Raw genomic sequence first — 23,249 nt, forward strand, 5'->3', positions numbered from 1 at the left:
ATCCTTTATTTTTAGGGACAGGAGGCGGTATGTAACATTGCAGCCATTATAGGAATTTGTTAAGAGCTGGAGGAAAACTTCTCTAGCACAGGGCCTGCTGGGCAGCCTGTAGTGCAGACAATGTTACTCTCACTGGATTTTTTCCTCCTTCTAAATCTTCAGTAGTTTCCTCATTGCTTATCAAAAACAGTCACACTTCATATAGCCCAAGGCTACCTTTCAAGCCACTTTTTATTATTTAACATATCCTTTGTTTCAGTAAAATTATGGCATTTAATATTCAGATGATGATGCTTATCCATTTTCTGTTTCCTTTGATCATCGTGTTTTCAGTTTCCTGGTCTTTCTGTCTTACATGTCTCTCTCTCTGCCTGAATGGCCCAGCATAGCTTATCCAGGAAGCCTGTACACATCTCCAAATCTGAACATCATAGCTTAATCACTTCTATCTCTGATACCATGTACCTTGTGCAATCTATTTTGGACGTTTTCTTGCTGGTGCAGCTAAGCCCTATGACAGCCCCATAATATGCATGCTGGGTACCTTTATTATATATGCGATTTCCCCCCAGGATAATTCTTCACTCCTCACATTACTTGGTTTCTAATTCCTATTGATTCCAGTTTTACAGCTTAAAATGGGGTCTTATTTTCATTGAATTTGCATTGAAAACCTCATTTTGTATGTATGAATTAATTCATTTATTTATTTATTTATTTTGCAATGACCTCTCCGGGATAAGATTTTTTGCCCTTATAAGTCACTTCATACCTTTTGCTCTTATAAGGACCTGAGACTAAACCCTAACTTATACTCACACCTTGAACTTGCCTATCTGCCAGAGGAGAAGAATTAGTCTCTTAAGTGTTTATCACATTTAACATTGCTTTATACAAGGTGATTCCAGAGTCCCTTTTGTGCAGCCTAGTAGGAGGTTAATAAAAATGACCTATTATGATGAAGTAACAACTAGAAAGGAGAGTGTTCAGTTTCTTCAGCTTCCAGCAAATCTATTCTCACTCCTGTGCATTCCCAGAGTGAAGATTCTTCACTGCCACCTTTAGTGTCTTTAGCTTTGACTGAGATCCATTCATGGAAGTTTGACTCAGTGTCTTGGGATACACTTCATGGCCAAATGCATGTTCTGCTTTCAGCTTCCTCACCATTTTCTTTCCCTCCCCAAGTCCAGCAGCTCATAAGTCCTTTCAAGTCTGTGCTGCACTCTTCTTGTGCCTGGTCTTTCATGGACATTGTTGGTCTTAGATCTGTCTAATTCTGCTGCTAGGTGAGGAGTGGTGAGCTGAGTTTTTGAGGATAAAAGAAGACTCAAAGGAAAATAGTATCTCCAGCTCCAAAGAGTGACTGTCTCTATCTTTGCCTTAGACAGCTCCTTTTTAAAATAACTTTAACCTTTTCTCTGTTTCAGCATGGGCTGAATCAAAGGGGGAATCCTGCTTTGTCAATTTTTTTTTTTTTGATTCACAATAATTCTGGTTCTATTTATGATTTTATGGGTGCCCCATAGAGAGTCTTGTGTATAGAAGGTGCTCAGTGAAATGTTGGATTTATAATCCTGCCCATTTTTCTTAATTCCTGCATCTCATTTTCTTCTCCTATTATAGAATCTGAGTACAATTAAAGCTTTCTCCGAATCGCCTGTGTTTTATTTCTCAGTCAGAAGCTTGCAAAGAATATTTTAAACAGTTGTCGTGTGGGCTTTTCCTGAAATGCCATGTCACTCCAAAAGTGATACTCTGCTATTTTGACTACTCATAGAAAATGAGGAAGGAGGTAGGCTGAACAGAGAGAAATTCCAACTGAAATAGTACTCTTGCCAAGCCAGTGGTAGAGGAAGGTTGCTAATCTTTAGAATTTTAGAAATAATTAAGGCATGGCGAACTTTTAAAATCTTTCTTTTCAGTGACAAAAATAAATGATTAAACAATAATTGTTGGCACAAAGAGAAACTATTGAATAAAACATACTCTAGTAATTCTAATGATATGATGTGGTTATATGATTTATTGAGATCTACGGGTATGGAAGTGCAATAATAAATTATATCATGTCATTATTTTAAAACTGTAACTGTTTTTTATATGTCAAAATAGGTTATAGGGGACAAAATAATCCATGAGAGGAAAAAAGCTTTCCATTGACATTAGATTTTAGTAACCCAATGTTTTTCTTATTTTAAAGGGTTTCTAAAATTTGTATTTTTAATTATAGTAGCAATATTTTAAATTATACATAGGATTCATGTGTATTCATCTTGTCTAAGAGAAAAGAATCTATTTGACTTAACCATGTGGGCTTTTTTTTTTTTCCAAAAATACAATACCTAGCTGTATTTGTGTCTGTGGCTAAGATAATCAAATGATGCAAAATTGTCCCAGGAACATTATTTTATCCCCAATTTATTCCAAAATTGCCCCTACAACATTTTTTTTTTATGTTCTATGTAGTCCCTGTCATGGTCTTGTGAGAAATTCTCCCTTCACCTAGATCTTCCCTGAGCACATCTGAAGTGGGCAGTGGTGTAGGTAACCAATGTTAGACACCTTCTGGAGACACCTTCCCAGAGGTGAAGGTTTGAACCCCAATGTTATTTTGTTTAACCTATAAGGATGGAAGAGGAGTGAAGGAAAAAGGGGGTTTTTGTTTCTTTGTTTGCTTTGTTTCTTGAGGATCTGCTTCCAATGCCTATTGGGACTGTGATCAGATCGTTTGCCTCCTTTACTGGAGACTGTAGTTTCTTTAGTGGTTTAGTTCCCTCAGGAACTTAGGAGGTTCTGACATATTACTTCCAATTAGTTTGATGGTCAGGAAAAACATCCCAAGTTTTTCAAAACATACTTCTTAACTCTGCTTTATTTCTTCCCTTCCTTCTTCTGGATTCTTTCTTATTTTCCTATGGCCACTCTGAGTTCGTCTGAAAGAATGGATTGGGGGAAGTGGTAGAGGTGGCACCATCTATGCTACAGTATTTTTTTGGTCACAGATCTCACTTGGGAATTTTTAATGGACTTTTACTGTTGAAAACCTTTTTTAAAAACATTTTTTAAAAGTTTTTTTATTCTAATCTGTTTGAAGCCTTTTAGTGTTGTGTTTAGTTTTGCTGTTTGAGAATGAGACACAGTCTGATTTTTTAGTTCTATGAAGTCACAAATTTTTGTGATATTTCTGTCTACAAACTAGTTAAATTTTGTACAGATTAATCTTTTTTTTTTTTTCTTGTCACACCAAAAAAAGTAGTAAGGAACAAGGAATGCACAAGAACATCATGGCCTTTTGATATCTCTTCCTCCAGAACTGCAGTTTCTTAGGAAGTTGGATTGCCTTTTGAATAATAGTAGACTTCACATATATTAAATGGCTATTCTCTGGCATGGGCTGCCAGCTTTTTAGCTTGCTACATCTGTCTCCTTGCTACCTTATTATGATACAGAGCCAAAATTAAAGTTTTGGGCCTTTATTGCAATCCCATTCTATCTCAAATTGTCAATTCTGTTTCTCTGTTAAGCTAGACAAGGTGTGGCAATTTAGCACAAAAGAATGAGTGAATTAAAACAGTGACATGTTATGAGTCCTGAGGTTACAGGCCTTTAGGTCAGCACAACCACTCTTCTTCTCTGACAATTCAGGGACCTATCTTGAGGTAGTTTCAGAATCTTCAGCACATGGCTTCCAGTGCTGTCCAGAACATCAGCATCCCAGGCACTGGAAGGGAGACGGTATCTGGAGGAATGCTAGTCATTATTCTGCAGAGCCTGGATCAAGAATGGTGGCTGGGGTGTGGCTCAGCAGTAGAGAACTTGCCTCCCACGTGTGAGGCACTGGGTTCAATCCTTAGCACCACATAAAAATGAATAAACAAAATAAAGATACTGGGACCATATATAACTAAAAAAAATATATTTTTAAAAAAGAATGGCATATATTACCTTTGCTCAGTTCCTCTGCATAGAGTGATGTCAGTTCCCCTAACTATAGAGGAAAAGGGCCTATGTATGACAGAGGAGAAATGCTTTTAGTGGCTAACTACCAGTGGCATTCGCCATAGGCTGATGGAAAGGAATTTCTCCACATCAAAGATTTGCATAAGAAAAAAGAAAATGAGCACCATAAAGACAATTGGACTTAATGACTAGATAATAAGGCACCAAAAGATGAAAATGAAACTGTTACCTAATTATTAATATTATGTGATACTATGAAAGATACAACTATTTTGAAGGTTTTTTGTTGTTGTTTGTTTTGTATAGCAAAGGAAAAGAGGGGGTTAATCAGAGTTTCCTTTATACTTTAAAGAGTGTGTGACTTCCTGAGGATGGATTTTTTTTTTAAATTTATTTTGGCATTTTGTGAACATGAGTAACGTGTTCTCTATACACATTAGTTAGTGTAGTTGTTTTGAAAAAAATAAAGTATTTTTAGATCTCAGTTGTGCTTGCCCCTAAATGATAGACCACACACAGTTGCACACACACACATGCATATGAGTTCAAAAAAGAGGCAGTCAGGGATGAGATGAGGGATGAAAACTGAAAATTTATGCAAAGGTTTGCCAGTGATTTTCCTGGGATTTTTTGGGAAGAAATTGAAGTTAGCTGCATTTATAAGTAACGTTCATATGATGACTAGATTTAATTTTATAGAAACTATGTGGTTACTGTCCCCTAGGATAAGTTTGTAGAGCTGGAGAGGGGTTATAATGCCCAATCTTAGTTTTTTTCAGAATTATACCTAAAATACCAGTAGGGCAGCAAGTTCTGTCTCTCAAAACTACCAGCTCCTAGCAGTAGACAAGGCTTTCTTTTGATTTTGGATGGTTGCTTCTATTCTTGCTTCTGATCCCATCCCAGATCAGGCTGCTTTGCATGTCACTCCTGAATTTCTGCAGTGGTTTTGTAAAGGTTGCTAATATCTCACCACTTCAGTACATTATGTGCCATACTTTTTCCTGCTCATGAAAATCTTAAATTGTTATGCATTGTCCATAGGATAAATTTTGAGATCCCTTACTATCTGTGCCAGGTAGCACCTGACTCAGAAGCCAGAGATCTTTAGTTCTAGCTCTGGGTCTACCTCTAACTAGCTGTATTATCATGGAGAAATCACTTAGGGGACTGTTAAGTGTCAACAGCTGTTCTGTGAAGCAATAGTTATTTCTTGGTCAAAGAAGATTAGAAAACCTTGTGCTCTATGTCCTTATCTTAGTAATATAAAATTGGTGATATATTTTAGTTTCTGAGAAGTCCTGCTGCAAAGTGGACCTGTTTACCTGGATTTAACCTTCCTACCATTCTCTAGTTGACCATGAGATCCTTTTACTTATACAGCACATCAACACTCCAACCAGTGTTCCCCAGAAGCTGCAACTCGAAATAGTGAACTACTTTTGATGACACTAGGGATCTCCCCAAAATATTCTAACTTCTTCCTCATTCTCATTTAATAAAAATGGCAGCTCTGGAGTAAAACACTTGTATATAATGACAAGAACTGTAACTTGCTACATGGGCAGGCTTGGACACATTACTTAGCCTTTTTGTTCCCTAGTTTCTTCTGTAAAATGAGGGTGATAGAAGTTTTTCCTCATGGGCTTATTTTTAAGAAAATATGAGTGACATGCATGTTTACTGCTCAGAGGAGGGCCTGGCATGATGTAAGTCTTTAGTAAAATTTGTTTTTATCATTATTCAAAATAAAAAGTACCTGGAGGAGAGTAGATTAATAAAGATAATTAAGTAGATTAATAAAGATTAATAAATTACCCAAAATTCTGCCAAGATTTATAAAAAAAAATTAAGTGTGGAGATACACATAAATTTTACTTTCCTATTTTTTCCACTTATATCTTTTTCCTAACATGAAATGAGATTATCATACTCATCACTTATATCTTTTTTGAATGAAGTGAGCAAAACACAGTGAGAAGAGAGGTTTGTAGAGTTATAAAGATTTGTATTTATATCCCAGAACCACAATATAAATTTTGTCACTTGAGCAAGTTACTTAGTCGACCTGAACTGTAGATTTCCTATCAAGTAGCACTATTATGACCAGCCAATTTTCTGTAACTATTCAGTTAGTTATTCTCATTATCTCTCTCCCTCTCAAACACACCACACACACACACACACACACACACACACACACATATATATGTGTGTGCATGTGTGTTGTGTTGTGTTGTGTACCACCCATACAGAATACATACATACATACATACATATGTATGTATGTATGTATGTATTCTGTATGGGTGGTACTAATCTCAGTTACTGGCAGGCATAAATATTTGGTAAATGGAAACTATTGCTGTTATTGTAATTGTAATATTCACTTAAATCCCATTCCGACAGTGTCACGTTCTCAGACACCTGCAGTCTAAGTAACATAAAATTTCCCAGAACTGTAAGATTTTCCCCTCTGTGTATTAGGCATCCACATCATTTTATTGTTGACATATTTTAAGTATTGACTTTTTTTTTGCAACAAAATCTTTCAAGTCATGATTTTTGTTTTTTAGAGGATATGGTATATCACTTTCCACTAGAGAGGTGTTCAGTTGGATCTTATTTAGCTTAGAAACAGCCAGAGGAGGGATGAGGAAAGCAATTGAATACTATTTCTGTTGTCCCTGTTTATTTGCTGGACTTGGCACTCAGAGTTCACTAAAATGCTCAAAAAGATAAGTGCTGAACTTTTTGGATATGATTGACAAAAAGTAACTGAAAAGATTAATAAATACCCCCAATTCTGCCAAGGTTTGTAAAAAAAATTCAGTGTGGAGGTACACATAAATTTTATTGGAAATGGAAATGAAAACACTGATTTAATAGAGATGTTAAAATAAAAAGAAATATAAAACTATGCACTGATAACTTTTAAAAATTAGATAAAATGGAATTTTTTTAAAAGGAAAACATTGTCACAAGATGAAATAGAAAACCTAAGAGTCATTAAACATTATACAATTTAATTTAGCCTAAGGGGCAGAGTGAACTAGTCAAATTTATAAGAATGATTCTGGACAAGAAATAAAACATAAAATTAATTAAAATTAGAATTAGACGAGAGAGAGAGAGAGAGAGAGAGAGAGAGAGAGAGAGAGAGAGAGAGAGAGAGAGAGNGTTGTAGATGGAAAAGGCTCTATCAGCCTGGTTCCTATTGGAAGTCTATAAAATTTGTGTGTGTGTGTGTGTGAGAGAGAGAGAGAGAGAGAGAGAGAGAGAGAGAGAGAGAGAGATTTGCAGAAGAGATCATTTTGGCCCAGTAGGACCAGAGAGGTTATCATAAGATGCATAAGCTGTGCTTGGTAAAGGAGAAGAGGGAACAAAAGAGATTTGAAGCAAATATAGCAAATATTAACCAGTTTCAAACCAGGCATGCTTCTCATATTATTTTTGTTACTTTTCTAGTTATTTGAAATATTTCTAAATTTTGAATTAAGGTTTTAAGCGAGGGTGAATTGAGATAAGGCGGGAGAAGTATTTAGGACTGACTGGGAGGAATACTTCATGTGGAGTACATTCTTGTTTAGAGCACAGGAGAGGGTGAGCTAAACTAAAGCCAAAGAATTTTGAACTATTTTGTGAGTCCCCTATTTCCCATTCCTTCCCTGACAGAGATGCTTTAATACCCCAGATGCTAAAAGGTCAGGAAGTTTATGTTGCTCTCGCTCTTTCTCTTTCTTTCTCTCTCTCTCCTCTCTTTCTTGTGAAATCATTTTAGCCTTCCTTTTCTTGGTTGTAGGAAATTGTTTCAGTGAAAGTTTCCTAAAGGCTGCTAAAAAGCAATGCGTGAAACAGTGGTCCTTGTGGCAAGTGAAATGCGTGTGGGGTAGCTTTAAGAGTTCAATGTGAGTTATTTTTATTTACGTTCATAGGCATGTCTCCATGAAGTTCAAATTATCCCTTGGACAGTAGAAAGCAGTCTGTTAATTTAAAGCTAGACTTTTTTTGGTTCCATAAAGCCAAATTTAGGATGGATTTCAAAAGCTAAATAAACAACAGTCTACCTCCCCATTAAAAATGAGTGTGTCAGGTTTCTGTGTACGTAAGTCTTTAAATAATCTCCACTTAGCATTTCTAAAAGGACCTTAAATATTTAGGAAGAGGCTGGCCTCTACAGTGATACCTTGTTTGTTAAAGGGACCATCAGAGGTGGGGAACCTCTTAATCTCCTCACTAAAATCTTGTAGGTATCTTGTTGATTTTAACAAATTAAAATGGAGACTGAGAAAGCTGGGCTTATTGGTGGTGGTATGGGGCTGAAATATCAAGAGGGAGCAAAGGCCCATAGTTCAGTATCATTTTTGTATATAATCCCATAAAATATTATTTTAAAAATTAGTTCATTTTTATAAACAAATTTATACTTTATAGCAGTAACCTGTATTTTGACTTTTAATCAGAGTTCCCTGTAGAATTCTTGAGTACACATATTAGGATCCTGCTTTGGAAATTTCAATGTGGTAGTTCAAGTAGTGTGTATGCTCTGGATGGACATGTTTGTGCATGTGTGTGGAAGTTCCACAGTTATTCTAAAGCAGATCCCAGGATCAAGGGCTATTATAATATGCTAAATTTCCTCTTTGTAGAACTTTATCATTTAAGAACTACACTCTGCAGATTGCCTGCCTGCCAAGATGTAGCAAGGCTAGTGCTTATAAGGTTGTAAGGCCAAGCTTTACTAGAGCTGTTTTATGTGTGAATGTTTCATTTCTTGTATCAAAGGACACTTTACAAATCAATCAACAACACAGATACCTATGCATTTATTAATTAATAGGTAGTTTTAAAATTTTCATTTAACATAATTTAACAAAATAAAACAGAACTTCTACTGAATAAAACAATAAATATAAGACATTTAGCATTGATCCAATTATGATAGTTGATATGATTTACAGAAAAAAAATTTGGCCAAAATGATAATATAGCAATTTTACAATGTAGATTTAATTTGATCATTGTTCTACATTTGGCATTCTGCTGAAGAAAGTATTTTTAACTGTTAAGGTATGTGGACACAGTTATGATAAAATGGACAGACCTTGAAAGTTCAAGTAAGTTCAGGCCTTGAATCTTGGTTTCCCACGAGCTGTGTGATCTGGAAAGCAATTTAAAATAGGGTTTATCAATCTCATGAGATTATTTTAAAGTGAAAAGGAGATACTGTGTGAAAATGCTACATAAAAATAAAGCAGTCTCATTAGTTGTTTGGATTGGGTTTTGCACTTTCTGTTGGAAATGTGCATATGGGCATGTCATGTTGTAATTTTGTGTTTGTAGATTGTAGAAGAAATGAATTATGTCAGATATCTTTCATGTTTATATTTTTAGCAATCTAACACTTCAAATAGTATCTATGTACTCTTTGGGGAAGGATGGCATTCTTTGTTAGGGTGTTCTCAAATATGATTATTCTCTCAGAATTGGATTTCTTTGATATTACTTAGGATTATAAAAGATATAGTCCATGTGCTAGAAACTTGACATTGTCAACACATATTAGAATTTTTTTATATTTATTTTTTAGTTTTAGGTGGACACAATACCTTTATTTTATCTTTATGTGGTGCTGAGGATCGAACACAGTGCCTCACGCATGCTCACTACCAAGCACTCTACTTCAGAGCCACAACCCCAACCAACCCTTAGAATTTTTTATTTAACACTTTAAACTTCAACCACTGCTCTCCTGAAGCCAATACCTCATTTCCAAGAAAAAGCCTAAAACTTTATTTTTATAAACAAATTTATACTTTATAGCAATAACCTGCATTTTGATGTTTAATCAGAGTTCCCTGTAGAATTCTTGAGTACACGTATTTGGACCCTGCTTTGGAATTCCCATGTGGTAGTCAAGTAGTGTGTGTGCATGCTCTTTGGACATGTGTACTTAAATCTAGAGCTGTATGATTTCATATTTATACCATTAAAATTTAATATAAATTTTCTATATGAAAAAACTTGGAGGTGCCCTTTTTCAAAAACTACATATTAGTCAGTAACTGATTCTACTTTAGACTTGGTTTCACACAATGATAAAGTATTATATTTTGAAATATTCATTTTATTAAGAAGGATGTATGGACAAGGCATTCTTTATGTACAATTATTAGTTGAGTATCCTAAGTAGCACCCAAATTGTTTGTCATTTCTGTCTCCACTCCGTATTTGCCCTTCCTCCTCTCTCCTTTTTTCCCTTCCCCCTTTTACCCAGTCTTCCTTCCCTTCCTGCTACATGTGTTTAGTGAGGGGGTACTATGTCCCAGGCACAGGCACTGGGAGTAAATATGAAGAAGAAACATGGAGTCATTCCTGCTCATAGAGAATTTATGTTCCAGGGACAGATGGACATTAAGTAGAGTTTTTAAAAATTACACACACACACACACACACACACACTCTCACACACTGATTACAGAAATGATAGGGACTATGGAGGTATTTATAGGGAGCAGTTATAAAGGGAACAGACCGTGATATGAATGGACTCACTTTATTTCACAAAGGATGTGAAGTTAGGTCATCAGTATCCTCAACAGCTTGGAAACGGAGCTGACATTCACCCCTCCTCCCACCTTGGCTTCCCCATATATTCTCCTCTCTAATTTTATTTAACCTTTGAGGCTGATCTTGTATTTTTATTTGAACCCCATTTTAACCCTGTAAATTGTTTTAAAGGATAGAGGTCAAGGTGCTAATTTTTACCCTTGACTGCCACTCTTAAGAGGTGGTGCCCCAGAGTTTCACACTCCTTTATGGAGACCAAGCTTAAAATTCCAGGTGTCTGATTACTGGTGATAATCATGTTCAGTCAATATATTAAAGACTGCAAAATATTTGAAATTTTACTTGAGACAAGTACTTGAGTTAGTATGTTCATACAAACTCTTCTGATTCATTTTTGGGCTGAAGGGTGTCATCTTGTAAAACAAATTTCTTTTTTATTTATTTTTTACTTATGCAATACCTCTTCACTCCCAGTTCCATTCCTAAATGCAAGATTCAGCCTACGTAAAAAAAAAAAAAAAAAAAAATCAATCCTGTGTTAGAAAAGATCATTTTTGCTTCCTAGTTTTAGGCATACCAAGAAGGGTGAGGAGAGGATACAGTTAAATTGTGTAAAAGTAAATGATTAAGAAAAATATGGATATGAATAAAATAGAAGACATGCAGGTTTTAAGTGGATAAAGATGAGAGGAAGAGAATGGGGGTAAGTGGTCATTGTATGTTCATGTCCAGATCTTTTTTATCAAAGAAAGGAAAACAATAAAGCCACATTAGCACTAAGCTAATGAAGCTGTTTATTGTTAAGATATGGTGTTATCAACTTAGAATGGAGTGAAAGGCAAGCAAATGCTTGTTTATTACAGAAAGAAAAACAATCTCAAAATAGCAGTTTGAAGTCAATGATGCTCTTGCATCATGTAGGCTCAGCCTAGCGATTATTCCCTAGGTGAATTCTTTGGGCAATTTATTTACTGTTTTTGCAAAATGTAAATATCACCTCTTGAGAAAATATCTAGGTTCCTCTCCTCCCAGTGGATGTTAATGAGTGTCTTTGAGAATGTAAAATTCTAAGACAGCATTCAGAAATGCAATCTTCTTTTAAAAATTCATGTGACATATGGATAGATTAAAATACAAGGGGTCTTTAAACATTCTGCCATATGGATATTCATTATCTATGACCTCCTCCCCTGGTTACCTGATAATAAAAAGCCAGTTGTAGTGAGATTCACATCAGAGTTCAAAGACAAAAATTCCACATTCCCAATTATTATCCATTAATTGTAGGACCAAAACAGTCAAGAAGGCCAGAGAAGGAGCTCTCCTGTGGCCTTTAACAACGTCACACAGTAGCAATACCCCAAACCAGGTATTGCCTATATATTTCATCCTAGGAAAGGGGAATTGGAAGGGATACTGGTAATCATAAATCCAAACCTGTCATCTTACAGTTGAGGAATCTGAAACCTGCTGAGGTAAAGTGATTTTTTTCCCAAGGATAAAATACTCAATCTTAAATTCCAAAGTAAATTCATATTCCAGGGTGGCATAATTTATTTCTCAACCTAATCCTAGAAGGTATCCCTGGTAGCTTCAAATTATGAATGTTTTTGACAGCTGTTTCAAAGTACTGTCCTTCTTCAACATACAATGTTTCAAAATAAACAAAAACTATTCAAGACAGTTCTGCAAAAAAAAAAAAAAAACAATCACAGATTAGCTCCATTTCATAATGAACTCTATCCGTTTTGTGATTTTTTTTTTTTCACATTTTATCGGATGTCTTATTATTTCCAGGAAGAAAAGAAAGTATTTTCATTGTGAATATCGGTGAATCAAGGTTTTGTTGTTGGAAAACTTTTATTTAGATCTCAGAAAACACAGTACTGCTTTAGAGTTCGTTTGCTTTTGCTTTTCCTTTTGTTATATCTTTTTTAGACTTTAATGCATTTGCCAGGTTTTTGCTCGAGACATTAGTGGACTTTATAGATCTTTAAATTGGACAAGTGGAAAGATACAGGGGTATAAGTGTGAGCCTGGACTTAGTCAGTGTTTGAGCCGCGTTAGCACACTGGATTCTTTAAGATGTATTCAGTCATAATTTTATCATTTAAATGTGACTGAACTGTGTTTAGCCAATTCTGATACATTTTTAAAAAGAATGTGCTGCTGAGCTAAGACTCTATATGCCATATTTCAGCCCCAAGCAGATTTTTATGACAAAGTCATAAACCCCTGGAAACAGGTTTATAATGGAAAATGCAACTTGACCTTAACTAAAGGAGCCCAAATGCACCTTACAAAAAGGCTCATTTTTGAAACAAACGAAATCTCTTTCTCCCAGGGGTGGTGTCATAGGAGAAAGGTGTATAATAATAGTTGTATTTACCATAAATACCTAACATATTTTATGATGATTTGATTGTATTAAAAAATTTCACCTTATAGATTTTAATAAAGCTACCTATGTGCAAAGTTATTGCAGTTGGATTTCTTTTCTTTCGCCCACTGGTCTCAGTGGAAAGAAGCAAGCAACTCTTATAAAAGGCTTTAGTTTTTAGTACCTGGTTAATAAAAAATAATTTCCTCTTCTTTGGACTTGTTCATGAAGCTGAAAAATGACTCTGCAGGTCAGTGGTGTGTGGCAAAGCTAATTTCTATAAGCTTTTTATCAGGTGGTACTGAGTAAAACAATATGGGGAAACTGAAAAACCCACACTACTATACCAAATTTACCAGGGTGAGAGTTATCCCTGGTGTCACAAAACGGGAAAAAAAAAGTGACATTTTTTCTTCTTCTAGATTTTTAGTACAATGACGAAAAAAAAATCTGTGATTAAAAAAGGAACAAAAGGAAAAACTAAAGCATATGGAAATTTTCAGCTACATTTAACTTTTAAAAATTGATGTGAATGACCAAAAATTGATGTAATGGATATTGTTTAAAACACAGTATAATTCAAGTTTTGTTTGTTGTTTTGTCGACAAGGGAACTCACAGTAATAAGGGTGAGTGAGGTGATCCATATCATAGCAACCTGGAAAGTGATTGTCATTCAAATAGGTATGCTCCTCTGCAAGGTGCCTTTTCCCCAAGCATCACATTTTCTCAGAGGAGCTTTAGGATTACACTCTAATCAAGAAGAATGAGGCATCTTCCCTGGAGGTTCAGTATAATGTTTGTTCTGTGTCTTGCAGAGCAGAGTAGAGGATCATCACTCCTCTCCAGCATATTCACAGGCCAACTTCCAAGAAAGAAGCTGGGAGCTGGGCTGCATGAAGTGCCGGAGCTCCTGTGTAGCTGGCAGCCCTCTCCCGGTAAGCTCAAAATCACATTTCTTTCTCTAGCTCTTTAGGCTTGGGAATTGCAAGGACATGTTGAAGCAATCTATGCTTAGGAGGTCACAGGTCCCCTTCTTACTCTCCTTGAGCCCAAAAGAACCAAACCCCAGGAACTTGGAGAGTTGATGAGTCCTTCATTATTTTTATTTTAATGGCTAGCTTGGAGAGTTGGAGATAACATTAGATGGAAGAAGGAACATACTGCTTGGGGTCATGTCTCAGAGGAAGGTGAAAAGAGCAAAATAGCTATAATGCCTTTGGAAAAAGTGGCCAAAGACTTTGTTTCCATTTTTTTTATTCACTTGGCAAAACAATAAGTCATGTGTTGTATAGATGTGAAAGAGAGATGTTTAGATTGTCGGGTTACAATATATAAAATCTCCCACATAGCTGCTGTTCAGCAGTTGTGTACTTGGTTAAGATAGTGATGGTCAGGAAGAAGGGCATATTCTACTCCTGACGTGGGAGACAGGTGTTAAGGATGATGTGGACTCAGACAAGTGGTTGTTAAAGAAGCACGGTGTGAGAGCATTCCCTCCCATCAGATGACTTCTTAATTTCACAAAAGTTGAAAGAATGGTCATTTACTAAGAGGGGGTTGAAGAGGTATGAATGAGAATTTGAAAAGAATGGATATAAAGGAAGCAGGGTTTATAGTATAAGAGAGGTTAGTGACAAGTGACACAGAAAATTAAAAGACCAGCTTCAATTTATTTGAATCAGTAGAGAAGGATGAAGATGAATTAGATGGGTGAGGTGAAGGAACAGCAAGTGTGATGAAAGCAATTAACCAAAGACCTCTGGAAAAGGAAGGGTGGCCTTCAGTGACAATCCACTTCCAGAACTGGTGATCTTGTCATATAGGTCTCCATTTTGGAATTTGCAAAACTAATTTTATCTTAGGTTCTCTTTTTCTATCATAGGAGGGTGTGAGTGTTTAGGTTGGGCCATCAGCTAACGTAGAGGGATATGAGTGTTAAGGATGAGTTACCAGATACTAAATAAGCACAGTACAAATTGAACATCTCTAGACATCTGAAACCTAAAATGTTCCCAAATCCAAAACTTCAACATGATGCCTCAAGTGGAAAATTTCACACCTGACCTCATGTAACAAGTTGCAGTTAGAATGCAGATACACTAAAAATTATATATGAAATTACCTTCCGGCTTACATGTAAGGAATATATGAAACATAAATATATTTTATGTTTAGATTTGGGTCCCATTCTTTAGGTCTCATGTATATATTCCAGAATCTGAAAAAATACTGAAATCAAAATACTCCAGTGATAATTATTTTGAATGAGGCACACTCAGCCTGTAGTATAATTTGTGTAAGCCTTAAGTGTTGTATGAAAATGACAGGAAACTCTTCAATCTATACTTAATCATTTTAGGCTATTTATGACTCTTCTGGAGTCTTAGAGTCTTCTTGCCTTTTGTCCAGCTTTTAATGCTTTTTAGTCCTTTTAGTTTGGGCATGTCAAAGATTTGCTCTATAAAAACTACCAGAAGTTGGTATTTTTATGAAGTGTTATACAGTTATATTGTGACACAGTTTTGAAATTATAGGCTGATAGGAAATAAAATCACTTGATAATCTCCTCCTGTACTCTGAGAAAACCATTTATACTAGAGGAAAGGACAGTTCTCTCTTATCTTTATATTCTCTCCTTTCTAATCTGTACATGTCTACTGGGCATCTCATCTTCCCTCAGCTGCTTGACAGGATTTTATAACTGTTTATCTCAGTTGGAGATGGAGTAGAGGAGAAGAGGAGGGAGCAGCTTTGCTGAGGTTTCATAGGTTTGTTCTTGTGCAAAACACCCAGCCCTTCTGGACCTTCTTTAAACTGGGGACTTTAATATCTTCTAATTTAGAGTTATTTATTATTTACTTTTGATGCTGGATATTGACCCCACCATGCCTACCACACCCTCTGCCCCTCAGCCCCTCAGCTGTATTTAAAGCCATAAGACCTGATTATACTGGGGTGGTAGTGACAGGGGTGGAGAATAATCCTAATAGTAAAGTGGCATTTAATAAACAATGATTAGTGATGTTGCCTCTTGTCAAAACTGTACACAAGCCTGATGCAGTGGCACTTGCCTGTAATCCCAGCAGCTGGGAGGTTGAGGCAGGGGGATCACGAGTTCAAACCAGCCTCAGCAAAAGCAAGGTGCTAAGCAACTAGTGAGACCCTGTCTCTAAATAAAAGACAAAATAGGGCTGGGGATGGGGCTCAGTGGTCAAGTGCCCTGAGTTTAATTCCTGGCACAAAAAATACAAGCCAAAACAAAAACAAAGACAAAAAATAAAAACAACAAAGACACAAAAACAACTGAAACCCTGAAGTGGATTTTGCCTTACTTGCATCTGATATGGTTTAAACTCCTTAAATCCATGAGCCTTCAAAGTGCTCCATCAGTGACACTCTATTCCTATCCTCCTTTTCTTTTTGCTCCATGTTATCCTGCTATATATACACCTCTCTTGCCCAGTTACTATGCATAGTTCACAAGCTGTTTTTATGGCCTCTGGCAGTTTCTCTGGGTTTCTATTTTCTTTTATCAAATTTTTACCCACTCAAAAAGATCCAATTCAGTTAGAACTTTTGTTCATGTTGTCAATCCTCTGTTTCCTCTTTCCTCTTTCATTGGCTTTTATTTGTACTGTCCTTTGTGGCACTTGTCATATTCACTTCCTGATTTATGGCTGTTTATATACTTGTTTCATATCTCTCTCTCACCAATCTATTTGGCAAATGCCTTAAGTACCTTTTTGGGAAAGGATTATTTATTAAGCACCAATCTTGCATTAAGCAACATGGCTGGTTTGGGAGTGGATACCAAAGAAAAATAAGACTTGCTTCCCCATTCTTCAGTTCTCAAGGATCTTTCAATCTAAGCAGAGGTAAAACAGGGAAGTAAATCATATAAAAATAATATAATCAGTGTAGCCATCCAGGGATCTCAAATTATTCTGGAAACAAAGAAGTTATGTGGCCCAGGATGAAGAGTTCAGAGAGGGTTTCTTAGAGGAAAAACTCTTGAAGTAAAATCTAAAAAGTTGAGTAGGAGTTCATGGGTTCATGGAGGGTTTTGAATACCAGCCCAGGGTGGGGAGAGTTCTAGGCTGAGGAAAGAACATTAGCAAAGTCAGGAGGGCATGGCACAGCTCGGTGAGTAAAGGAACCACAACCTTCTCAATAGGAACGAAGTATAGATGGTAAGATTGGATGAGGTAGGAGATGAACCTTGAGTAGAACTCATAGAGAGTTCTCAAATGCCAAGCCAAGGGGCTTGGCTTTTATCCAGGATATATTGGAGCGCCCTCAGAAGGTTTCAGATGTGTGAGAGGCATATGATTGTTGGTTTACAGAATGCAATCTGGTGACAATATGGGTCATTACTCTGGAAGGAGGGAGCTGGTTAATATTTGGGATTGCTTGTGCTTAGAGTGAATCCTGTATTCAACACAGTTGAATGAAAGTTTGCTTTCATGCTCTTCTTTGATGAGGCATTGCTTTCAAGAACAAGCTCAATCAAAAGCAATGTACATTATTGTTAACCTTCAGGGAGAAAATTTGGGGTAACATAGCAAGTCTAAAAAAAAAATCCACAGGAAATCTGATGTTCTAAACAGAGTGATTATATAAAATGCTGGCTGTGGCTGAGGCAGATGCAATCAGAGAATTGCATAGTTGTGAGTCAGAGTTGGGTTGGTCCTTAAAGTCCTCTGCTTGATAGTAAATCAGTGGCTTGGGGAAATATGTTTACGTTTCACTTCTTACTATATATCTGATTACATGTTTTGAGAACTGGATAGAAAATATCTTTATTTACAAATTTGGAGCACGAATTATATTGACTATATGTACATACAGGCATAGATTTCCTGTTCAGTGTATAAATATAGTGAGGTATATATTTACATGATAAGATACTGCTAATTTGCCATTTTATTTCAGTCAGAAACATATCCAAGATGTAATGAAATTCAATGACTCTAATGGTAAAATTATCATTACTATGGAATACTATATTAGATTTTATGATTTGATCAATAGTAATTCGTTGGTGAAAAGAGGAACAGACTTAGCTGGATTTTGTTGTTGTTTTGCTATTTCTTCCCATGTGCTCCCATATATTTTTTCGGTCATACAACTTAAACACCCTGTTGCACTCATTATTTTGCTTTCTTTTAGATTGAATACTTAGATGTGTGTACTTTAGAGGCTTCAATCTGTTCTCACATGCCAATTCTGACCCTGTTATAGATTGGTATAGTTCTAGTTTGTAGGTATTCCTTTACAATATTTAATTACTGTCACTGATTTCCCCTTCTTGATTATTTTTTCAGTGTCTCTCCACGGATTTTTTCCCCCCATAGCCCTCCCTCTACTTATCTTCCTTTCCCCAGGTGGAAATCAGCAGGGTCAGTGTAAATGCACACATAAGCCACAGAACAGCAGGAATAGCCTTTTTGGTCCCTTCTCAAATGGAACAACTCTTGCTCATCATATTGAAAATACAATAGCCAGCTTATGTTGGCATCTTTCTGGAAAGATAAAGAGGGATGGAGCATGAAAAGGGAAAAAAGTAACTTTGTAAAGTACAGAACAGTTTTGCCAGTGAGAGAAAAGAAAAGAAGAAGAAGCTGGAGAAAGAAGTAGGCAACATTGTTAATAATGTTACCATATTCGAATATTCATCCTTGAATTAAAAAACAATTCTTTTGTAGTTGTAGATGAACAGAATGCCTTTATTTTATTTATTTATTTTTATGTGGTGCTGAGGATCAAACCCAGGGCCTCACATATGCTCGGCAAGTGCTCTGCCACTGAGCTACAACCTCAGCCTCAATTTTTTTCTTTTAAAATACAATTTTGATAATAATTTCCTCTTACTTTCAATTTTAGTGCTTGAACAAAAGCACTAATTTAGCACTTTAACTTGTAGAATTTAAAAGATGAAAAACCAGAAAAATGAAACAACTAATGGGCTTAACTCAGATTGCTCAGTTTTCTGGGGATGTCTTCCCTACCCTTGGTTTCTTGTTGAGTCAACTGTGGTTACCTAGCAGGTTTTTTTCTTTTCTCTGACCAAATTTCTGGGTAACATGCCTCCCCTCACCTCCAGGCTTTGTGAGTACTGTCTACCAGAAGTTATCACACAATAGACTACTTTCAGACCATTGCTTGTTATAAATGTATGACTTAATTAATTATGATACTTAGCATAAATAGCATAGGTTTTTAGTCACCAAGATTTTTAGCATACTGAAAACATTCTACAAAAATACTGATAACCTAGAATCTCATTTTAGTCTACATATCATTTAATTGTTTCAAAATTATATGAATTTTTCATAATTATGCCTATACTGTACACAAAATATTGTCCTACTTTTTCATCTGAACATTTTTAAACCATGTTTGCACTTTTGCTAAAACACTTTTGCATTCAACTTTTTTGGTTCCTAATTTTGATGTAGCAGCTAATCATACTGCATATAACATTTTTCTTATATCTAAAGTATTAGGTTCTTTGTTTTGGTTTCTTTCTTTCTCTTCCTGGTTATTAAAAATAATATTACCTATGAATATAGCAATGGGTTGATATAAATAAAATGTATTACTTAAAATGATTCATTTGAGACAGGTTCTCAGAAATAATCACATATATCTTCTTTGAGGAAATAAAACAGTCTGGTTACATGCATTGAAATTAGTCATAGGACTATAGAAACTATGTATCTATGAGTAGTTAAAGGTATATGAGGAAATAAAGGACCATCTTGGGTAAGTAGTCTTTCATACAAAGATCTGCTGACCTCATTTTGTATAGTTTTCCCCGAGTCCAAAGTCTTTTTTTTCCCCTTTTATTCTAGATTTCAATTCTTTCTCAGCCTGTTCAAGATTAATCAACTCCTTTATCTTTAGATTTTATAGACCTACTTATTGAGTGCTTTGCTCTGTTTCTAGAAAAAGTCTGAGTTCTGTTTGATCATCTTTTCTTCAGAACCAAGAATCATTTCTTTTCTGCCCAAAGAAAGTGTTCCTTTGAACATCTCTGTTCTAGCTATCAGTTGTTCACCAGGGACAAAAATGTTGCACATTAAAATCTTGTCTATCCGTCGTATTCTGAGGCTTCATACTAGAAACAAATCTCACCGTGGGACCACATCTATTTAGGCAAGGAATCCAAAAATGTCTGAATGATCAACAGGAATAGAAGATTCAAAGTCAGTGCCCAGCCATCTGTGGTTGGTCCGTTCATAAGCAAGATCTCTGACAGAAAACAGCCCCACTGCACACAGTCTTTAGCCCAGTATGTCTAGGCACTTAATCAGTTGCATTGTTTGGATTCTTGAACCTTTGTAGAGTATTTATGAGTTAAATGTTAGAGGACCGGGAAGCATCAATTCAATAGAACAATAGTAAACCTTCAAAACTGTTTTTCAGATGTCAGTAGGCACTGTGCTCTAGAGACTATTAAGGAAAAGGATGCTGCTCTTCCCAGTTTTTAAAGAAAATCTGATTGTGTTTCCTTCTGGTAGATATATAAATTCCACTGAAAATTTATTTGAGTTGAGATCCTTTAAGATTGGGTCATGACGGGAAGATGGCGGCGAGGGGAGTGCATTACCCCCGTGTGCTGCTTCACTGTGTGGGAGTATGACAAGTCAGGACGGCTAAAGGATATCTTGTTAGGAATTTCCAGCAATAGTGGGGTGCTCCGGAACCTGGAGGAAGGATTTCCATCGCATGAGGATCTGCTACGGGGACTCAAACGCGAGAGGTTTGTCGCACGGAGGGTAACACGGCTTATTCAGCAAATCGCCCCGCGGCTAGAGTCTGCAGCGCGCGCTGGGATAGAGACGCAGGGTTACAGCGCTGCAGTTTCTGCCAGCCGTGCAAGCACCGTACTCAGGGCTGAATTCTGGGTTCGAGACGGGGGAAAGGAAGCGGTCCATCTCGGTTCTCCACACCGGTCAGACCACAGAGGAGGCCAGCAGCCACCATGATGGTAAACTGACGTCACCTACCCTGTTTTAGACTGACCGCAGCTCATTCAGCCATAGATCAGGTAATTTCAGGCTGCAATTCACCTGCGGCTTGCAGACAGATTGCTAGGGTTCAGCGCCTGGGTGCTTCTTAGAACCTGAGCTTATCGGAGCGAACACCGAGCGTGGGGCGGCCGAGTTCCGGCTCCTGGAACCGTTCCGCGGAGCCTGCAGAGGCTGCTTCTCGGACCCTGCTCCTATCAGAGCATACAACAAGCACTAAGCAGCCGAATTCCGGCTCCCGGAACTGAGCCCGCGGGGACTGCTTCTTGGAGCTTACACTTATAGGAGCTTACACCGAGCACGGAGCGGCCGAGTTCCGGCTCCCGGAACTTCCCTAGACCGGGGCTAGGAGCCCGCGGAAACTGCTTCTCCGTACGGGTCCTGCTGAGGGCCGGTCAGGACTCACCCGTTGCTTTGGTTGCCCGGCAAGGGGAACGAAATGCTGCCATTCGCATAGGATACCAACATGGCAGAGATCTGATGTCATCAGAAAGCGGCGGAGGAGAGAACTTCATCAATACCAGCGGTGACATAAGCAGTTGGTCTCCTGGTAGGGGGGGTGAGGCACAGACACCCGAGTCTCCTCAATTTGTCGTTGAGCCAGAGGGGAGAAGCCGGGCCGCTGCCAGCGCCCGGAGCAGGCCCAGCGGCTCGCCAGCGTGGTGACCGTGTGGCCCCAATTGGAGAGGAGGCGGAGCGGAGCCACCACTCGCACCCGCAAGGTGGGCAGACCCGCGACCCAGTGGTACATGGGTGTGGTAGGAGGGGCAGGGCAGAGCCGCCGTTCGCGCTTGCAAGGTAAACAGACCTGTGACAGCCGGGCGGGTCAGGCCCAGTGGCCTGCCAGTGTGGTACACATGTCACCCCAACTGGAGTAGGGGCAGAGCAGATCCTTCTCCCACGCCCGGATCAGGCCCTGCCGGTGTGGTGGTCACGTGACCCCAATTGGAGTGGGGGCGGAGCGGAACCGCCACCCGTGCCCGCAGGGTGAGCAGACCAGTGATCAAACTGCAGATCAGACCCAGGGGTCCGCAGGCGTGGTAGGAGGGGCAGGGCAGATCCGCCGCCCGCGCCTCCAAGGTAGGCAGACCTACAACAGACCGGCGGATCAGGCCCAGGAGCCTGCCGGCGTGGTACAAACACCACCCTAATTGGAGTAGTGGCAGAGCAGAGTCGCCGCCCGTGCCAGGAACAGGCCCAGCGTCCTGCAGGCGGGGTAGTCACGACACCCCATTTGGAATAGGGGCAGAGTAGAACCGCCGCCCGTGTCTGCAGGGTAGGCAAACCTGCAACCGACTGGCGGATCAGAACCGGTGGCCTGCCGGCGTGGTACACTCCTCACCCCAATTGGAGTAGGGGCAGAACAGAGCCGCCGCCAGCTCCCAGAACAGGCACAGTGACCTGCCGGCGTGGTAGCCACGACACCCCAATTGGAATAAGGAGAGAGCAGAGCCGCCGCCCGCACCTGCAGGAAAGATACGCAAGCAGTATGAAAAGACAAGGAAAGAAAGGACCACAAGCAATGCAGGTCAACGCAACTTTAGAAGAGGTAACAGCTGCAGCAGATGGAATGTCAGATAAAGAATTCAGGATATACATGCTTCAGATGATCTGGAGTATCAAGGAAGACATTAAACAGCAAAATCAGACAATGAAAGATCACTTCGACAATGAATTACGCAAACAAATCCAGGAAGCAAAGGATCAACTATACAGGGAGATAGAGGTTATAAAAAACAAACAATCAGAAATCCTAGAAATGCAGGAAGCAATAAACCAACTTAAAAACTCAATGGAGAATACTACCAGCAGAGTAGAACACTTAGAAGATAGAACATCAGACAATGAAGACAAAGTATTTCAACTGGAAAAGAACATAGACAGCTCAGCAAGACTGTTAAGAAACCATGAGCAGAACATCCAAGAAATATGGGATAACATTAAGAGACCAAACTTAAGAGTCATTGGGATACAGGAAGGTACAGAGCTCCAAACCAAAGGAATGAGCAGTCTATTCAATGAAATAATACGAGAAAACTTCCCAGACTTGAAGAATGAGACAGAATCCCAAATCCTAGAAGCCTACAGGACGCCGAATGTGCAAAATCATAAGAGATCCACACCTAGACACATTATAATGAAGATGCCCAACATACAGAATAAGGAGAGAATTTTAAAAGCTACAAGAGAAAGGAAGCAGATTACATTTAGGGGTAAGCCAATCAGGATAACAGCTGATCTTTCAACACAGACTCTGAAAGCTAGAAGATCCTGGAATAACATATTTCAAACACTGAAAGAAAA

At 38.1% G+C, this 23,249-nt stretch overlaps 1 protein-coding gene across 20 annotated transcripts in view; it reads left to right on the forward strand.

The window, feature by feature from the left end:
• The window catches only part of Hdac9 (histone deacetylase 9), an 863,294-nt gene that overhangs the window by 264,121 nt on the left and 575,924 nt on the right, over positions 1-23,249 (forward strand). For 17 of the 20 annotated variants that reach the window (XM_048799672.1, XM_048799670.1, XM_048799674.1 and 14 more), the window contains one exon: positions 13,728-13,847. The exons of the other annotated variants lie outside the window; for them this stretch is intronic. In XM_048799672.1, the coding sequence (XP_048655629.1) occupies positions 13,728-13,847 (120 nt within the window). The remainder of the gene's footprint in view (positions 1-13,727; positions 13,848-23,249) is intronic. 20 annotated transcript variants of the gene reach the window in all.

The sequence above is a fragment of the Marmota marmota genome, unplaced genomic scaffold (genome assembly GCF_001458135.2).
Source record: "Marmota marmota marmota unplaced genomic scaffold, marMar, whole genome shotgun sequence".
NCBI lineage: Eukaryota > Metazoa > Chordata > Mammalia > Rodentia > Sciuridae > Marmota > Marmota marmota.